Source organism: Pithys albifrons, chromosome 4, assembly GCF_047495875.1.
Source record: "Pithys albifrons albifrons isolate INPA30051 chromosome 4, PitAlb_v1, whole genome shotgun sequence".
NCBI lineage: Eukaryota > Metazoa > Chordata > Aves > Passeriformes > Thamnophilidae > Pithys > Pithys albifrons.
The window spans coordinates 12,416,073-12,436,908 of NC_092461.1; the positions used below are offsets into that span (position 1 = coordinate 12,416,073).

The 20,836-nt window shown below is 40.8% G+C and overlaps 1 protein-coding gene across 5 annotated transcripts in view; it reads right to left on the minus strand.

Moving 5' to 3' along the window:
- Positions 1 to 3,611: 3,611 nt before the first annotated feature.
- NFATC1 (nuclear factor of activated T cells 1) overlaps positions 3,612 to 20,836 on the minus strand; it is a 111,891-nt gene continuing 94,666 nt past the window's right edge. For all 5 annotated transcript variants that reach the window (XM_071553488.1, XM_071553486.1, XM_071553484.1 and 2 more), the window contains one exon: positions 3,612 to 6,162. In XM_071553488.1, coding sequence (XP_071409589.1) covers positions 6,113 to 6,162 — 50 coding nt within the window. In that variant the 3' untranslated portion in view covers positions 3,612 to 6,112. The remainder of the gene's footprint in view (positions 6,163 to 20,836) is intronic.

Below are 20,836 nucleotides of genomic sequence, written 5' to 3' on the forward strand. Positions count from 1 at the left end.
GTGGTGGAAAGCACAGGAGTAACTCATTCAATATGCCAAAAGGTGTGTGCTTAATTTAGTGTCATCATCTGACTAGGGCCTATCTGTTTTATAAGATAAAATATATAAGAAACCTATGATAAAAAAAGTAATAAAAAGAAGAGATTGCCAGGAGGATGAGAGCAGTGGGCTTGATGATCTTGGCCCAGGCAGGAGCCCTGAAGGGGGGCCAGGGAAGCAGCAAAGATCCATTAGGAGTTTTCTGCAAAGAAACCATTCAAGAAATTGGGCAGAGGCAGTATACATGTGATGCCTGTGTGACTCTGCTTGAGTGGAAGGGGAGCCATTGCCTGGGAAAGCAGCCCATCCCGGCAGTTTGGGAAAGAAGGTACAGTTTGGATCAACCTGGTACAAAATATGTGATTTGTATTTTCTAAGCAGAAAATTAAAGAAAAAAAATAAAAGTAAGCTGAGCAAAAGATTTCAAGCTGGAGGAAATGCCATTTTTTCCTATTAAAAACCAAAAGAAACCAGACCAGAAAAGCCCCAAACTTTGCAGTTAAAAGATTTCTGCCAGGCACAGAAATATTTTCTAGTGAGGCCCAGAGGTCTCTGCTCTTCTCCAGTACTATGAAACTGGTGTCACTGAAATGTCTCCCGGCTGGATGGAAATACCATCACACTGAATTTTGGGACCCCCTACCATGTCTGTCCTTGGAGATTTCATACCCCAGAATACAGTTTGTAAATGTTGCCAGTGCAAGGCCTAAAAATACATCTGGAAATGCAGAGGCTGTTCTCCTGAGACCTCCTAGCATGGCAAAAAACCTCTCAGTCAGCAAAACTCTGCGTCCCTATCCCAAACTGTTGGTGGGGGAGGAATAATCCTGGAGCTTGCTGAAACCCCCGTGGGGAAGTCAAGAGACTGATGCCAGCAGAGGTGAATCCACATTCATTTCAGGTGCCAAAGGTTTGCTTACAGACGCCTTCAGCATTGTGGGCACTTGGTGTCCTCAGTGGCATGTGTAGGACACTCCTGCAAAGACAGGTGGAGTGATGGTCAAGGGAGATGTCTAAAACAGCTGTGTGAGGTGCACAACTGCCCTTCTTCATGGCTGGCTCCCACTGGAGCAACTACAGACCAGTGAAGTCAGTGAACCAGCCATCAGGCTAAAAGAAAGCCCTGGGTTAGGGCAATTCTATCACTGGTACCCACTATCAGGGTTTGTCCTATTACTTTTGACCCAAAAGCTTTCCATCAGCAGCACTGGAAACAGGACAGGTACAGGAGCTGTGAGCGTGAAAGTAGTTCTGAAGAGGTGCTGGAAACTGATGCTGACAGCATTTTTGAAAACTCTTTCCCCAAGCTGAAACAAAAGGGATTTCCTAAAATGACTGAAAATGAATTTGCCACATCTGCAAAGAGTGGCTTTTGGGTTGTGTGTCCCTGAAAGTAGCTAAGGAAGTGCTACAGTCAGCAACTTTTCAGTGTAAGTGACAAAAGCTAACGTGCTGTAGGTAGTTCCATGTATACTACTAGTTGCCTTAAATCCTGAAAACACAACCTTTTGAATTGTTAAATCTTCACAAGCTTGCACAGTACAAAAAGGCAGTCTCTTTGGCCAAAAAACCCACTAGTTTTGGAATCAAGGCCAACTTGTAATTAAAGCCAACAGTATGAGAATCTGCAACTGATCTGCTCAGAACAAATTATTTGGCTACCTGAAGAGAATCAAAACATTTTTATTTTTTTGGAAAGAAGCATGAAGAAGAAAAACACTAACCTGTTCAGAAAGAGGAAATTATATGTGCAAACTAAAACAAGCAAAAGCTTCACCTTTGTATTGGGCAAGCATATGCAAAAGGCAGAGAAGTCAGGACTCGATTTAGTTTGACGAACAATCCAATTACTGCTTATAACATGAAATTAGGCAATTTGTTTTAAAAAGAGCTACAGAAACCAAAAAGATCTTATGCCATTGACCTTAGCACTCCTCTGTAATACACTTGATGAGAGGGATTTTATTTTTACTGAGACAAATTCAATAGATTTACAGTGATGAATGCAATAAAGTTACACACATGGTGAAGGAAAGCTTAGCTTCAAGGCAGTACAACTCTGTCCAAGAAACTTAACTCCTTGAAATTTGCCATTTTCAGCTGGAAAGAAAAAGTCTCAAAGGCATGACTCCAGCAGGCTATTTAGTCAAACAGTACCATATGGATGTGTGGGGTTCACCTTCTGCTTTGGTTATGAATGAAAGTAGTCAGTTAGGAGTTTGCTGAAGTCTATTTTTGTCTGAAGAAGTCTGGTCAAGATGGAGTTAATGTAGCTGTGCTTGGATCTGCTGTGCTTTGAGGAAGGGATGTGTGGAAATGAGAGGTAAAGGAAGCTCAGAGGAAGCCAGGTAGCACAATGACTGAAGTATTTTGCTTAGATGAATTCAGTTTGTGACTTCAGTTTGGTACAAAATGCAATGGTCTTCAGGAGACATTGTGAATTTGTAACCGAGTTTTCAATATTTTCCTACTTCCAGGAACCTCACCAACAATACACCTCATGCTGTCCACACAAGGCATAAATACTACTATTTCCACCATCAAGAGTGAGAAGCAGAGAAGGAGCCCTTTGACTGACCTCCAAACGGCCATGTCTGGGTTTGGATGGCTTGGAGCATCTGCCTCGCCTTGAATAGTGAGGAGTTGGGTAGCAGCCTCAGGGAAGGCAGGTGTGATGGACTGAGCAGGGAGTGACACCTCATATTCACAGGAAGGCAAACAAAAGGCAGAATAAGGTCTTTTTTCAACAAAGCCTTCAATCCGTATTTGCCTCCCTCTGCTTGCGAAATTTTTGAAAGGTGTTTAAATGCTCATGTAAACTCAAACTGCTGTGATAGGCATGCTTACATACTTTCCAACTTGCCTACTGTTCTGATAAATCAAAGCAGCTGAGGTTTTCTCATTTCTGTATGATTTGGCCCATCAGGGGTCAGATGTTGGTATATACAGATGCACCACCTGATGAGGTCACCAGAAACCCAGACCTGTGTCCAACCCAACCTTGACTAAGCTGACACCCTCCTGTTGCACCTCCTCCTTTGGGGCAGAGCAGCAAAGGGATTCAGGGAGCAGGATGCATCATACAGGTCAGATCCATCAATCACACGTATATGGTGGGGGCAAGCCTTTCTGCCACCCTATGGGCAGCCGTCCCTTTGCAGGTCTACCAAAGCCTCCAGCCTAACAAAAATATCTCTTGTATCTACTGCACTGAAGACCAGAGATCCAATGCCTACCCTTAGTAACCCATGTATTTTAGAAGTAGTTCCAGGGAGAGCAAAAGAAACTGTTGTCCAAAAAATATATAGATGCAAGTACTTTGTTGCATGATTAATAAGGTAACTTGTTTCACCACTTAAAAGTCATTCAGAGGGCTCTCTTTAATAGTAAGAATCATCCCAGGCAAAAGTATTTTTGAATGTACCTGTTACGACTGTGCTCCAAGTTCAGACTGCTGTGGCTTTTTGGTTTTGCTTTGTTTTGAAAAAGGGTTGATGAAAACCATTTTCCTAAATGGACAGCAACAACCATAACACACATAAAGAAACAAGAGAGCAGTCTCATACAAGAAATATTTCTGCTTTTGTTTTTATTTTATGAATACATATACGAGAGATGCATAATCTTCCATTATCCAGGCTTAAAAGTAATATGCTGGGGTCTTTGTTTGTTTGTTTGTTTGTTGAAAATAGCTTAAAGAGGAAAATAAAAATAAGAATGAAGGAGGTGCAACATAGCCAAACTGTATAGTCGAAAACTTTTTTAAAATTACTGCTGAAATGTGAACACAGGGAGGATGTGCCTCTCTGTCTGTATTGTCCTATATGATTAAAGGCTCACCCAAGGTATTTATGTATATGAATAAAAAAACCACTTTGGCATAATCAGAGATTCCTCCATGCACAGTTTATCAACATTTCTGAAACACTGAGAGAATAAAATCTGAGGATTACATCATATAATTTTCTCTTCTTGGCAGCAACGTCTTTAAACACAGTGGGGAAATGAAGAAGAGTCTATTGACAGGTGACTTTGCTTCCATACTAAGGTGGTTATATCAGCAGAATGCAATCAGCTTCATATAGGAGATGGAGACATAGATATGTTTACAATCTAACAATGCTTGTTTTATATGAGGAAAGAAGATTTTTCAAGATAATATAAAATGAACCACTCTAAGACTAGCTTCCAGCAGAACATTTTGCTTTATTAGTTCTATTTTCTAGCTACAAGTCAAGCTGACATCTGTCAAGCTTTTAATTTTTCATATGGCAGTCTATAAGAAACATTTCATGCAACACCTACAATGCTAAATACTGGGTAAATAACTGGGATTAAACAAGTGAGGAATACAGACTATTGTAAGGACCAATAACAGCATATTATGTACATATAGCCATATTATATTCTCATGTCTTCACAGTAATGTGCAAATGTGACAAATATGGCTTTCATTTTTTTCCTAAAGAAAGTAAGACATAATTATACAGAATAATGTTTTAAAACACTTAGGATGATTTCACCTCTTTGTGAAACCTGTTCAGTCTTCATTGCATCAAGGTTAAGGAGCTACCCCAGCTCGGGGGTGTAGTTCAGGTGTGTTTCCAGGAGGGGGCACAGATTCCTAAGGCACAATATTAATGTTAAACATTTTTAATTTAAAGTCATGCTGTTTTATTTTAGTTTTGTTTTTTGTTTTTTTTTGGTTATATGAAATAATAGGTTGTTAATAGGTATATAATAAGCAGTTGATTGTAAAAAATACAATGTTAAAGGCTACACTACATGCCTACCTGTAGTTCCAGAAATATTAGCTAATCCTAAAACACACTATACAGCGCCGCATATTAAACCTTGGTGGTTTTTTGGTAATATTCTTTTTCATACATGTAGCAGAGAGTTATAAGGCTTCTGCGGAATAATAACATTATAACTGAACAAATATTTTACACTCTTACATAATGGTATTTACAGTTACTATAACTCATATTTTGACATTTGGTAAATAACATGTATCTTGTATGCATCCTTCTTGCCTATCTAAAGTGCTTGCTTAACGGCATGAGGAAAGAAAATGCATACCTGCTTTAGGTGCAACAAACCCTCAAAAGAAGTAGCTGAAATATTTGTTGTGGATTTGAAATGCATTCTCAGAAATTGAAATTATTGCTCAATTCAGTGCCCTTACTAGGCAATCATCTAAATTATTAGTCATATATAAATATATGCATATATACTAGTATGTATGTACATGCATACACATTCATCTATCAAGTAACAGATAGATTTCAATTTTTTTGTCCATCAACCTTTTTTATTTTGTGCTATTCAACTCACTTGTGCTATGACAGAAGCCAGACTAAAATCAAAATCTTACCATGCTACTACTAACAACCCTATGATTCATTAGCACATAATAAAGACAATATGCAAAAGAAAGCTGAGATGATGACGAATCAGGAGGCTTTTGAAATGCACTGAGAATAAGGCAATAGGCTGTAGGTTCCAGCAGAGGAAAAGCTGAGGAAATTCTGGAATTCATAGATGTGTTTTACTGGAGTTGGGATTGCCCTCCCTACTCTTTTGCAGACTCCTACTCTTTTTCCAATATCACTTTCCAGAATTCAAGCTCTATAGATTCTGCACCTACCCATATGTTTAACGGTAGTGAATTCAAAGCTTATTAAAAATGCCCTGATGCCACAACCTGGTAAAATAAGGCACTTCCAGGGCTGTATTCCAGCGGTGCCATGCCAAAAAGATCAGCACTGGGAAGAAGTGTTCAGATTCTGCTGAGTTTCCTAGTTTTGTCCCATGAAGTGCGCCATCTTGAAGTGTACTCCCTCTTCTCTCTTTTGAGATGACTTTCTTTAAAAAAAGTTGTTTCATCAGTTGTAGTTGAGGGGCTACTTCTTTGTAAGCAAGAGGTAAATCTTCAGTTCCTGACATTCAATAAGCTGGAAGGTCAGAGTGGTACCAGGCAATGTCTTCAGTTTATTCGGTATCTCTCCACTCAAGCTGATGTGCCAGCTAAGTCAAAAGTCTGTAATTCATACGAGGCCCATATTGAAAGCTATGAATGGACATTGGTACTGGAAAGGTCATTCCTTATAATTTCATTTACTGCAAAGAAAAAAGACAAGAGAAAAGGAATCAATTAGCAGCCCGCTGCTGCAGGCAGGTCTCTTAAGTACAAAGCCCCCCCGAACTCGCATTTGTTCCTTGACAGCTTCAGTACAGCTCTGAAGAGTAAGTGTGACATCACGAGGTACAGGCTGATCACAGTGCAAAACCAGCAGGATTAACCAAGGTTATTAACATGCTAAATATCATGTAAACCCAGGCATCACAAGAACAGCAGCATCCTTGATCCTTGATTGCATCAAACATACTTAACATTTCAAATCAGTTACAGATAAAACATTTCATTTGCTCTAGAACTGGTTCAGAAGTGTAAAGCCAAGAGAAAACAGGAGATCTTAGAATAACCTACTCCTTCCATAAAAAGAGCCATTTGGAAAATATGTTAGCCATGGTAGGTACTGATAGAAGAAAGCTGCCAGTCACTGAACCTGGCTATGTGCAGCTGCCATGTCTAGTCTATGAACTTCACATGCTGATTTTTTCCACCGTGGGTTGATTTAGGAAAAAAGAAAAAAAAAAGAAAAGAGGAAACTGCTGTGTGCCTGCCCATTCCCTGGAACTGGTAATGTGTTTAAATATACACCCTCTTTTTGTGGTGACCAACACACGTGGACATGCACATTTCAATACTATCCACACAAACAGATGAGAGGGACAAAATAAAACTCTTGGCAAGAGGAAAGAATAAACAAGGTCTGCTATCTTAGCATCACCCAGTCAGATTGCATCTTCACTGATAGTGTTGTTTTCCTTATTCACAAATTCTTTCATTCTTTTCCCCCTCCACTGAAGATCATCAAGCAATACAGTTTCCCACACTTCAATTATGTCCATGTGATTTTTGGCAGATGGACAGGAAATGACTGAACCTGGCAAAGGTCATCGACAGTGGACTACACAACATCCCTTTTATTTCCACCCCACCTCCCTACAGCAACTGCCACCACCTGATTTGCACGGAGATAGACAAAATGACATCAGAAGGGTTATCACTGCTTCTGAGTTTCCCTAACATTGCTGTGAGTGAAGAACACATGCCCACGTCATAGAAGCACCACGGAAAAGCCCGCATTTTCCTTTCCTTGTGGGCAGCTGTTCACAGCAATCCAGATAACTTCACCTGTTTACTGGAAAAGACCAAGCCTGTCTGAAACCAACTTCCTGGACCATTCAGTTGGGTTTGTATGGTGTTGGGTTTTATGACTCGAGAGGTTTGTTTGTTCTGGTTTGTTTTTTTGGGTTTTTTTTCTGCCGACCTATTGCCCACTTAGTAATTGCAGCACATGAATCAGTCGATTTGTGTCATAGGCCCTGGCCACCAAAACCAAATCTACAATGGATCTGCACACCCTACTTCAGAAAGGAAGTATCAATAGCATCTCTAACTACCTATTTACAGCAGCAAACTAAGAGGTATGGAAATGACCTATGAAGACAAAGCAGTTCTTTCTCTTGAGAGTGTTGTGGAGTTCATCTTTATTATTACCAAACACCAAAACCAAATTCAAGCAGCAAGCCCTGCACTACAACAAAGACTGCTCTGCATGCATCCAAACACAGCAAGGAGGGTCGTCCCATTTGCATGTGTCCAGATTGTGAACTAAGACTCTGCCTTCAATTGAAACAGCACACTTCTGTGGGATGACTTTTCCATTATGCTTTTGTAAAGATAGTTGCTGTGGACAAGGCTGCACGCAAAAGGCCCGGGTGGGGCAATATGTGATCTGGCAGTGCAGCAGATCATGCAGACAGAACTAAACACAAGAGCTGAAAGGGGAAGTGAGCTGAGAGTGGGCTTTCCCTCACTGCCCAATGAGACACCTGAGGCTGGAAGAAAAACCCTCAGGTGGGTGGGAACAGGGGAAAACCAGGAGGCAAGCGCACATGAAATGTGCTGGGTGAGCTTGCTAGGTTTGGCTAGAAGGATGCTCCCGGTCAGCTCCATGCCAACTGCATGGTCCAGCACTTTCATGAAGACTATCTCACCATTTTTTATTTCTAATTTCTAGAAACTTTGCTTCTTGTAAGACTCCAAAACATATTAATGTTTTTGTTGCATGCTAAGGAATGTTTTATTTTGCATCAAATGGAAAGTCTTGGAATATTTTGTTTGATCCCAAACTTGTCCTTTTTTGCTTTTCACAGGAAAACATTAACATTCTTGTTGTAGGTTGATCCAAGATTGTCCTTCCCAACAGCAAATCAAGCATTCTGTTACTGAAGTATGATTCTGCTGAAATGTCCTTTGCACTCATCCACACCAGTGTCACAACTACCACAATGGGCAGTAGTCAATTGTTTGGGAATAGGAACCAGCACACCTCCACTGATGCTTTCTCTAGAACACCTTTGCTCTGCTGGGGGCCTTTGTGAGCCAGTGGAGGTCTGCACCCTTGTTTCTAGTGAACTTTGATGAACTTTCTTTAAGAAGTTTTCTAATAACCTTCTGAACTTGTTTTGGCCTTCAGTTTCCTTATAGCAATGAGCTTCAGTGTATGGATGCTATGGTGGAAAAAGTACTTTTTCTGTTTTAAATTTGTTTCTATTAATTTAATTTATATGTCATGTGAATGAGCTGACTGTTCCCTGTTCACTGTCTCCTCTGCCATCTATCCCACTCTCCCCTTGGTATTCTCAGGGCTCCACTTGGTCCTGTAGGACCATTGTAGAACTTTCCAGAGAAGCAAGATATACTGTTTGTGCAGATAAAATAACTGGCATTTTTGTCTTAGTTCCCACCTTTCTAATAAAGTATTTATTATATACTTAAGAAGATTCAGCTGTTTACTGTCTTGAATGCGCAAATTATGACTTATAAACCTGATGCTATTACAAGAAGATTGTGTGTGCTCCACAGACCAGCAGTATTCACTGCAAGCAGTATTTTGGCCTGGGTTTGAGTTTCATTCCTAAACCAAATGCTGGTCTTTGATTCTGCTGCTGCTTGGATACGCATCCATTCATGTTTGTAGTACCATTCCAGGAGTAGCCGGGTTTTGAAGAAGCACAATATTCTTCAAAGAAAGGTTCCAAAGGCTTTACACTCATTTTTAAAACAACATAACCTGAGTACTCAAAAAGACCCATTTTATAGACAGGACAGATGAGATCCAAATAATTACTTGGATTGGTGCAGGTCCTACGTACAGCTTAGCAACAGATCTGGAATAGCGTGTGAGATGTCTAATCTTCAATGCCTAGAGTAGCAAAACGCTTCCCTTAAAGCAACAGGTTGATCCCTATCAGATCAAACAGCTGAATACTACAATTTACAGTGCCTTTGTCATCACATTTTTTTTCACTGTTTTTCTGCTGCCTTTGGGGTGGGAGGCCACTGTTGCTTTCATAGCTAACACCTACAGTTCCCCACAATGCCTTCTCTCAACTGGTATTTTCCATTGTCATGTTCAGCTTTTCCACTGACAGAAAAGTAAAAGAATAATAATGCTGAGAAATGCAGGTAACACGTGACCCTCTCTACCTGTCAAGGCTTCTGAAAGAGGAACCTTTCCTTTGCTAAACAGCAGATGCCACATGGCAGGATGTGGTGAGCTGTTACACCACATTTTAGTTTAATAAGTAGGCTTTTTCTTCTTGTATTTAATTTTTCTTTGAAGTGCCCTTGCAATGGAAATTTTTGCTTTACTAATTAACAAAATCAGTGTCTTAGCGATGCAAGAGTTTGGGTTCCTGCATGGAACAGGACAAGCAGATATATCTGAACAAATGTGGGTTCCATATATAGATATGAACTTCATAGGAAATAGAATATTTTTAACATTTGGTAGCTGTACATGGATTCCATCAACTGGTAAAACTTTAAATTTTTGTGGATTTATGCTTTTTTGCATCTGACTACTAATATGGATAACAATGTGCCCTGTTGTTTTAATAAAATACCTGTTCTTCTGAGACAAAGTTCTGCTTTTCAGCTCAGAGATTGACCCTGCTCAGATGAAAGAAGTTCCAAATCAGTGGTGCAGGGATTAGAGAGAAGGCACATGCATGGGGTTTCCCCAAATGCAGAGCTTTTTGGGGATACAAATAAGAGAGGTTGGAAGACTTCATCCTCCTGAAGATAAATGTTCCCAAGAGTCTGAAAAAAATTGAACATGAGCTGAAAGCCATGGTCAAATCTACTATTATAAAGAGCTGAGTCTACAGTTTTGTGTGGGAATGATAGTAATTGGAAAACATATCTCACCTCTGTTCACTTTGTAAGCAGAAACATTAATTCTCTAGTTTCTGGCTGGGTTAGGCCGCTGCCTCCTCACACATCACATACCAAAGGCTGTGGAAGTCAAAGATCATCTTTCCAAAGACTTCAGTCCACTTTAGCAGGGGCCCAGAAAGGTTTGCACAAGGACACTGAGTAGAACTCTGGGTCCTATTTACTGTTGCGCCCCTTTGCCACTGCACGCTTCTCTTCCACAAGTGAGCTTCATGGTTCTCTGCTCTTTAAGGGGTGTGATAAAGTTGAAGCAAAAGGGCACTGAGAGGTTATGTGCTGAGCTAACACCTTGTGATTCACATGTCCCTATTCCCCTGTAAAGAGCAACGGCATCAGCTCAGTTCCTTCAGGATGGTTTTTGGTTTCCTTATCAATAGGAAGTGCCACATGGGATGTCCCAAGCCATCTAGGCATTCAGGTTCACATCAAGTTTCTATCCACAGCTGACTAACCAGCCTTTCCTTGTTCCTTCATGTCCGCCTGTGTCTGCTGGGGACCGTTGCCCCTACAATGGAGCAAAACTAAAGACAGAGGTTGAGATGCCATAACACTCTCTTGATGAAAATGAACAGAAGCAATCTGCTCTGACTGGTTCACATGGCTTGGAAAGTACAAGTAATACCAGCTGCATCTTTCAAACTACATGTGGAAAGCCTGTGGTAAATTATGCTCAGAGTCTGCTGTGTCTGGACAATAATGCTTCATCTTTCAGATGGGTGTAACTGCCCAAGCAGTGCAGTGCCCTGTTTGGAATATGTTTGACACTGGTCAGACTGCACAGCTCCTGTGTCACAACCTCCAGAAGGTTTGTGGAAAGTTTGAGCAACCTCCAGAAAAAAGAGTAGCAGTCCTGAAAGCAAAACTGCCTCAGTTTGTCTCATCATTTTTGCCTTCTGGCAGAATTCTCTAGCTCGGGTCAAGCCTTCCATGGGTACAACTACAGTGATCCCCAGATCAGGGATCTCTCCATGTAGGTCATTACACAGCATGGATGTACCCATAAGTGCTCTGAATTCCTGCTGTCACTATTTAGCTATGAACCGAGACAGGGACAGATAGCTCTGGAGTGAGTATATGAGTTTGACACTGATGTCATGCTACCTGTAGTAATGGTTTGTACTATGATGTTCACTTTGCTGTGTATAATTATTGCTCTCAGATTTTTTCACCAGTGATGAAGCCATATCTTGCTCCATCAGGCTCATGTGCTCTCAAATGTGTTCCATTTCAGATGAAATGCCACATATTAGCCTCACTGAAAAGCAATTCAGAGCTGCAAATGAATGCAGAAGAAGCATAAATACAGGAGGAAAACATGGTTTTCTTATCTCCATGCACTAATTTTATTTTAAGAGAAAAATGGCTAAATAGACATATAGAGAGAGAGTAAAGAAATAAGGCCCCTGGTATAAACTCCATCCCTTGATTAAAATTCTACAGATTTATCAGGGTAGTAAGCATCACTCCTTTCTAACATATGAAAGCTGCAACAAACAACATAGAATTATTACTCAAATCACTGAAAAAAGTAGAGCTGTCTTTTTCCAATCTAGTAAGTATTGTCCTGTGAGTAAGATAAAACATGAGAAGACAGTGATACAAATTCCTGAGGTGCCAGTCTGTAATGCAAAACTATACATTACATTAAAGCTTACTGCATTAAAACCCAAACAAAACAAGTTTCACAAAGAAATGGAAAATGTAACTTCACATGTTCCATAAAGAAGTCAGATCATGTATTACCTCAGGTGTCCTGGATGTGTTTAAACCTTAAACTTATTTTTGTCTGATTAATCATAATAAGCCACCACCACAGGGCATGCTATTTTTGGAGACAGTGAATATGACAGTGGAGCAAGTGAGTGACAACAAGTAGCAGGTTTTAATAAAACATGATCCTCCCATAAGAACATCAGCTTGGCACAATGAATGGTATTGTTGTGCATGACAGCCACTAACATGGAGTCATTGTCCTACCTGCTCTATCCTCTGCCTTATTTGGCTCAACAACTCCAACTAACCCAAAATCTCCCACAGCGTCTGCTCTGTGGAGGGCTAATGGGAAAGTATCCCTGTAGTGTGATGACAGCATTGTGTGGCAGCAATTTAACTGGTGCTCTTGACTAGGTGCCCAGACTAAATAAGTCCCATCCTATCACAAAGAGAACTCCTGGATTTGAATTTTTTTCATCCCTTCCATATGCAGCCCTGGAAACGCCTTGTGTCTCTTGCTCTGTGAACACTTAGGCATGAATTCCCCAGCTGCTGGAAATTAGTGCAGGCATCAGCAGAGCCACAGCGATTCCCAACACACTGGGGGTCTAAGCTTTAGCCTGTTTTTACTCTCAGTCTGAAGGTGGCTGCACTGAACCTGATTTACCCTTTTTCCAAAGAATCAGAGAGTCAAAAGGAATTGAAGTAGCCTTCACTGAGGCCAGCCTTGCCTGGGGTGACAGGGATTTGGGTTGCACAGAGGCTGCAGGATCTGCCCTGCAAGCCATGTTTGACACACACACACACACACATGTGCGAGGACAAGGCTGGGCAATGGACAAATAAACCACATTTTAACCAAAACGATGTGTTTACGTTCCTAAGAGCATCTGTAAGGGAGACAAAAGACATATTTTACGTTTTACACAAAATTTCCACATGACAGACAAACTATACAAATGCTACCTAAGGCAGCCAAAACCTGAGGCTGGCACTGATGGAAGCTTTGTGGGTACCAGTCAAGAAGGAGGAAGGAAGACCATGCATGACTTTACCAGAGACAATATAAATTTGCCCCTGCCATAAGCATAACAATAATGCAAACTGATCCTGGTGAAGAGTTCTACATTTCAGTCTAATGACCAACAGTGAAATAGTGCTGTCAGACTCCAGCATTCAGAACTTATGAATGATGCCCTGAAGCACTATGAGACTGGATTAAAAACTAAAATAAATTTAAAGCAATTCTGCATTTGCCTATTTTTTGGCCTCCAGATGTCTCTGGCAGTGTTTATTAAATATTGAATGTAACTGAAATGAAACCTCCTCTTTTTCTTTTTACTCTCATATTCCTGATCCCATCCCTCAAGGTTTACTGTACCTCACAATCAGCAGTCAATTACAGCATGGACAACACTTGAGACACGAGGTGCTCAAAGCATCCCATGGCTAGAAGAGAAAGGTTAAAACCCACTTGGTGACCCCAAGGGCTGGCAGCTCCCAGTATTTACAGGCAGTGAATGGGAAAGGGAGAGTGAATCGGGACAAGGTTGCAAAGCTCTGAGACTGATGCTGAAGGCTGCTACCTGGGGACTTCATGCCCTGCCAAAGGAGCATCCCATGTGCACATATCCAGCCAAGCACTCATGATTTCAGGGACACCAACCGTTAGACCTGACACAGACATCTCTATCAGGCCAGGCCTTTCCATGTATCACAAGAAGGGCTTTCTCCACATGCTGGAAAAGGGATAGATTAGCTTTAGGAAAAAAAATAATTCTGGGGGTACAGGAGGGAAAAAAACAGAGCAAGGGAGGGTCCATATCTATAGCATACTGATTTCAGAGTTTATAAAAAGCTGAATAAGACTGAATTTCTTTATTGATTATACAATTATTAATCTTTTTAGAAGCTTTTCCAACATTGCACATAATGAGCAATTCATCAAAGTATATTAGGTGCCACAGAAGTTGCATTCAATATAAAGGGGTCATTATGTTTCTTGTAATTGCACATTACTGAAGCTTTCGTTAGTTTTAAATCAAATCAATGGGATGTGCATGTATGCTCTTTAATTGACTTTATGTAATAACAGTGTGGCCCCTAGTGATCATCTGGAATCCTCCAAAATGAACCACCTTCCACTGCTGTTCATAAAAAAATGGCTCATGTGCACTTCGGCATATCAAATAAAGCAACAGAATAATGAATGGAGGAAAGAAAAAAGCACCTTCCATCACACGGCTGTATTTGCTGCGTGCCTTTTTTCTTCCATGACAGAGAATGGCCAAGTGACTTGACTCACTCAGCCACAAAGTCTGATGGACTTGAGTAGGACTAACATGCCCGCAACACTGAAAGTGTCCTGGAGATAGATTAAACAGGTTCTGTCTGATCTTTTCCTGAGCAAGAAGGGTTAGTTTTGGTTTTGGGTTTTTTTCTTGTTTTTTTTTTTTTTTTTTGTTAAATAAGCCCTAGTTGTCCTATTATCATCACCATCATCAATACCTCCTTCCTTTATAAGCCCTTGCATTGGTAAAGTGTGTGGCAAACAGAAAAAAATCAGTGCTATTATTCACATCACCTAGCATAGAGGGCACTGAAGCAGGGACAACACTAGGATGCTGCTGCCTATACCATACAGGATGTGCCTATGTGCTGCTCTACGGAGCGACCGCTGTTGGGCCACATCTGCACCTAGGCTATGGTGAAGGCTGCGTTTTGTTTGATAACCTCTAAACCACAGGTGTTTTGCTCAGGCAGATAAAATGATGGTCTGATGAGATGACTCAGTGAGTGGCCACATGCTGCTGGATGGAAGAAAGAGGCTGGGTGGGGCTAATAAAATTTTTGTGTGTTTGATAAGAGAAGAGAAATCCACCTACGAGCCTGCTGAAGACTAGGCTGGGAAAAGGTCACGCTAGCTGAGGGAAATCCTTAGGTGATGGAACACAGGCTAAACTTCAGCAGTGGGCACAGATGAAGCGCTGGCTCTGGGAATCTGAACTGGCAGCTGCAAACAGCCTGCAAAAAAATGGATGCAATAAAAAAAAGTCATGTGATAAATTTGCTTATGGCATGATGACCAGCACACTGCAGGTCAAAGAGGAACATATGTCCTCTCTGCCATGGCTTCTTGGACAAGAGCACTGCAGTCATTAATGACATTGTTGCATTGGGTTTGCAGCACACCAGCTAGGTAAAGACCTAACACAACTCCCATTCAATTTGGTTGGGGAGGTTTGATTCAAAGGCTGATTTAGTGGACCCACACTGAACACATACCAATGCACCTTGGGCCATGGTGGGGAAACCACCAGCTGGGTGTTAGTAGGTGCTGTCACCATTGCAGAGATGCAGATGTGAAAGCCACCACATCCAAACAGTTGCTGGACTCCAGTAATCCTTGCATGCTAAACCCACCTAGAGCAGGCATCTCAAATTAGAGCAGCTGGATAAGTATTCTTCCGTGTACATGGGTCCAGTGCAACAGAGCTGCAAAGATAGCAAAATGTCTCTTCCTCTTTTCCCTTCTCCCACATGCTGTGTGTCTACCACCAGAATGGCTCAAGCTTATGCTGGACTGACAGAGCAATGCCAACAGTAAAAACACCAGATACAGCTGCAAGAATTTGGTAAGAATTACAGCCAGGCTGACAGGGAAGGCCTTCCTCCTTGCATCTCAATGCTTGACACAAGAACCCTGCTAAAGCCCAGCACTCTTGACTAGAAAGGAAATTTATTCTGCACCAAGAAAGAAGCCTGTAAACCTGCTGCCAGCACTAGAGAACTAGGAGAAGGCACTTGAGAGCAGGTGTATAACACTCATCTCTCAAACACACTTCAAGACCAGAAATATTATTCAAAATGTTTGCATTACACTTCCCAAACAACCACTTGCATTGTTCAACAGGTTTCTTTTTTTGTCTCTTTTTGAGTACCAGGACTTCAAAACCCTTGCTTCTCAATAGCTGAGAAATGGCAGGGTGCTTCCATGGCCCAGACTGCAATCTCACAGCACATTCAAACTCTAGTAGGAAGTGGCCTGGACTTTTGAGAGGTGCTCCAGGCACCAAAATGTGTGAAAGAACTTTAACAGTAATTCAAGAGGGGCTTTAAAAATTTACTAATGCTGCAAAGAATAAAACTGGCTGCTTACATGAGATTCAGCCAGGACAAGTCAGCCAATTCAGTCTAGGAGGCAAACGCATGGAGCCTAAGACAGGAGATTTGGAAAATCCACACAACTACACATTGCTTGAAGGGGCAGGCACCTCCCTGCTCTTCGGGGAGTTCAGCCAGAACATGCAGACCCCAGGATCTAGCTGTGGGCATGCAGATGTGCAACATCCTGCTCTATCTTCAGAAGCATCCTTGGGACAGAAGCATAGCAGCAAGGGTCAGCTCTTGCTGAAGACCCTGAGAACCCAACACTTCTCAGACTGGGGCCTTAGGGACATCAAGGACATTTCAATTATGAGATAAAAGAAAAAAATCAAAAGCTATGCAAGTTGATTGTTGTTTGCTCCACACAACAGCCCTTTTCATGCACCACACCTTTTGTAAAATGTATTTCCATGAAACAAATCTCCAGTAGCTTCTGTCTACACACATTTCTGAACTACTATCATTCCAAATTGTTTTGATAGGAAACATTAAAAAGAATGCCATTTAATTAGATGGAAATCTTTGTTTCCCCTTTACACAACAGGAAAAAAAGAAGAGAGAATTATAAAAAGAATACTCAAAATTAACTGCTAAGTAGGGAAATGAAAGACAAGAGGCCAGGGACTGAGAGCACTGGTGCACTGCATGCATTTACCTGCACTTGGATGTGGTTCTAAAGGGTGGGTCAGATCTGTGTTTGCCATTCTCATTCAAAGCCACATAAACACCTAGCTAGGAACTGGGATTTTGACAGATGAAAATTCTGTTTTCTTAAAAACTCACAAAATAAAAACCTTGAAAATTTTTTTCATAGTGTGGATGAAAGTCTCTCCTGGTCAAGACACAGAGCAAATATTTACAGGTGCTGGGGAGACACCATTTCCTCCCTTTAGGCTTCAACCCAGTGTCTGCCACATAATTTTATCCATTGAATGAATTTTTTTCCAGACTTCTGCCAAGAGGAAATAACTTTGCTGTATTGGGAGTCTGGGAATCCTAGAAAACAATCTTAAATCCATAAAATAATTGAAGTGCAGTTTTACTGAGCTGTTCAGTTCGATTCTGATTTTTACTACAATGTCAACAAGAGTTTAATTTGTTTTAAAGTTGAGGTTCTTAAATCTGAGTGATATACGGTAGTTTACAGCTTGCTGGCAACAGCTACTGTGGAAAAAAAATGGAAAGTGCATATAAAGGCAGTTCTAAGTTTGACATTGTGAAAGCAAGAAGCAGTGCCAAGAGCAGCAAACAGCATGGCTTTCCCAATCCTGGCTGGCTTTAGGGACTGCTTGCTATTGACATCAGTCGCTATGGGATACATTTCCCTGCTTTAACAAATCTCATCTGGAGCCTGTAATTAAAAAAGAAATGTCTCAAAGTGTAATTTCTTTCCCTAAAACATTCACAGATGTTAACTAGATTGCTAATAGTATGAGATGTCTCTGAGTGGACATCTTCCTCCTAATCTGCTCTGTCAAAGAGGAAGATTTCTTTATTAAAACCATTTCTAAAGGTAGTATCTTCTCTGTGGACATCGTTGTGTATGTTCATGTCTTTTTTTCTAAACTGCTTCCTGAACTGAAAGGTTTGGAGGTATTTATCATTTCTTCTTTCTTTTCTTTCAGAAGTTACCTCCAGAGTCAGCCTGATTTAAAAGGTACTCAAAGTGACTAAATATGTCTTTCCTGAGCAGATTAAGTATCCCATCTGAGCTGTAAAATTATAATGAAAATAATAGTGGTAGTAAAAAAATGCTACTACTACTAATAATAATAGTAGTAGTAGTGATGTAAGTTTCCTGCTCTGGTGACTTTCCACCAGTGTCTTTGGCTGGCACCCTTTGCTAAGTGCTGCTACAGGCATTTACAGGAGCCACTGGACAACCAGGGAAGCTGATCTGCTTTAGGCATGCACTGGACACGAGAGGGGAGAATGTGAAAAAAGGGTGGAATCTTAGAAACTAATATCCCTGGGGAGACAGAAAGGGTTTTTCTCAACTCTTGAGGGAAGGAGCCAGCCCTAGCTGTGCCATGCCAGCAGCATGGAATGCCACTCACAGGCAAGCACTCCTTGTCCACACAGCCATGTGGAGCACCTTTGCAGTACCGTGCAGGAGGTGATGGCTGAAACTCTCCTTCCTGACACACACAGCCCGCACATAGTCTGCTTGGGCCTTTCCCTCCACCAACACCCCTTCTTCTCTCCCTTTTCTTTTTCAACCAGCTTTGATTGGAGCCAGAGCCTGGGGTAAATCAGAGGAATTTCTAGATTTTTCTTAGTGCTGTGAGCTCTTGCTGTTTTCCGGAACCTACTTCCTGCCATATCTAAAATAACAGCAGCTGCAGAGGCCTGATAGAGAAGAGCTCCAGGGGAGATATTCTCACAAATGGGGTGGGAAAAAAAAAAAGAAGAAAAAAAAGACAGTTATTAAGGAGACGATAACACACAGAGCCAGCATCAGATTCACTGTTGGAGTCAATAGCACCACAGGCTGTTGTCAGAAGAAAACAGATCCTGTAAAATGGCCATGAGAATGATAAGTCTCCATGTTTTCTGGGATAACAGAGGTAGCTTTACAGCACTTGTCCTATTGTATGGAGTATTGTGCCTCGATTAGCTAATGTCTCCAAGGGCCAGATAAGCAAAGATGAATGTTCTGCCGTAGAAGCTTTCATGCTTTCTCTTTGTCATGGCTATCTATGGAGAGCTGCAACAGAAATCTTTGCACACATAAAGAAGGCCTTCTCTTCTGAGAAAAACATCACAGGAAGTGGAAAACTGTTGATTTTACCCTGTTTTCCATACTGCAGTGTTGTCATTGTCTTATTACAGACCACACAACAACTCAAGAGACTTCAAAGTGGACATAGTGCACTCACACAAAATAAACTTATGCACCGTTCACTAGGCAAGAACTCATTGAGATCTCCTTGAGATTCCTTGCAACCAACACAAACATTGTTTTAAATATCAGCACACTCCAACAACCAAAGTGAGGGTTCTTAAAATGCCACCGGGCAGTCACACTACATGTACAACACAGGCAGTATTTCAGATTACTATATGTGCCATTACCCTGAACATAATAATGTAATAGAATCTTCTACAGTTACTTTGGAAGCTATAACTTGTGTCTGCACCAACTTTTGGGCCCTGAAATTTTCACCCAATATTAGAGATTTTCATGTATTATTTGTTTTCAACATAGGACTTCTTTTAAGAGCAGTAAGTGATTGTGAGTTGGAGGTTACTATGATTGGGAGTTGGAATCTAATCCAAAGAGCACAGAAGACAATAGAAGAATTCATTCTGGCTTCAATGGGCTTTGAATCAAGTTCTTATTAAACACAGACGGATATGTAAAGGTGTTCTACAAATGCACAGTATACTAGTCTGATAACTTGGCAGGAAAAAATCACTGTATTGTAAACACCCTATTTTGCTTATCATTCCCAAAAGATCAGTTGAAATGTTTTAATGTTGATATGCAAAAAAGGCAATTAGATCTACTCTCTTATTTTGCCTGAGTTTTGAAGCATGAAAGACTTCTTTGATGTCAGCAGACTTCTTATTTTGACCACTCAAAGAGACAAGCGCATTTCTGTGTTTACTTCAGTGTGCTGGCTTTAGTGCATATGCATGTGGGTACAGTTTGATCCTAGAGCCCAGTCCACTTTCTACAGAATAGTGGAAAACCACACACAGGGTTTTTTCTTTTCTAGATTTTAAACCATTTCTTTAGGAAAGAAAATCCTTGAGTACACAGCTCAGATGCCGATTGTTAAAACAAGATCATGTTGAGCAACTTGATTCTTCACGTCCCTTAAAGAGGCTCCTTAAAACACGAACTATTTCATGTTCAGATACTTAGAAAAACTGGCCAAGTTTAGAGACTAGACAATATTCTAGCCTAAACTCATAAAACCAAAACTAGTTAAAAAAATTTTTTACAAGAAAATCACTCTTGACAATACAAAGAGAATGAATTTGTATTGATGCAAAAGTAGAAGTAGTTAGAAAACATGAGATATTGTCTAATCCCATTTTAAGCACTGTTACGGCTGTGCTCACATATGCGTACAGGGTAGTACATTAATGGTAAACCAGTTAAGGAATTTGGGAGTAGGATTAATGATCTTTACTTGCACACTAGACTAAATCAGATCTTAGAAGAAGACCAATCTGCCACAATCTCCCAGCTTTTGTTCAAGAAAGGCAAGCATAGTGAAGGTCAGAGACAGACTAAGGAGGAGCATGGCAATTATTTGCTGACATGAGACTGGAAAGAATAACACATGGAGCACAGTTTGGACTTTAGACATGTAGGAAAGAATGGCTCATTTTATGCCACGAATCACAGCCAAGGATTAAGATATTTTGGAAAAGTACTATTATTTCTCATTCTCCAAACCAGGATTTCATTACTGGTAAATCAGGAAATTTATGAAGTCCATTCATACAAATTAATTTCCTTTCCTGATTTCCACTGGCATGTAAGACACAGGTCCATAATAAGAATTAAAGTCTGTAAAGGAAAAGATA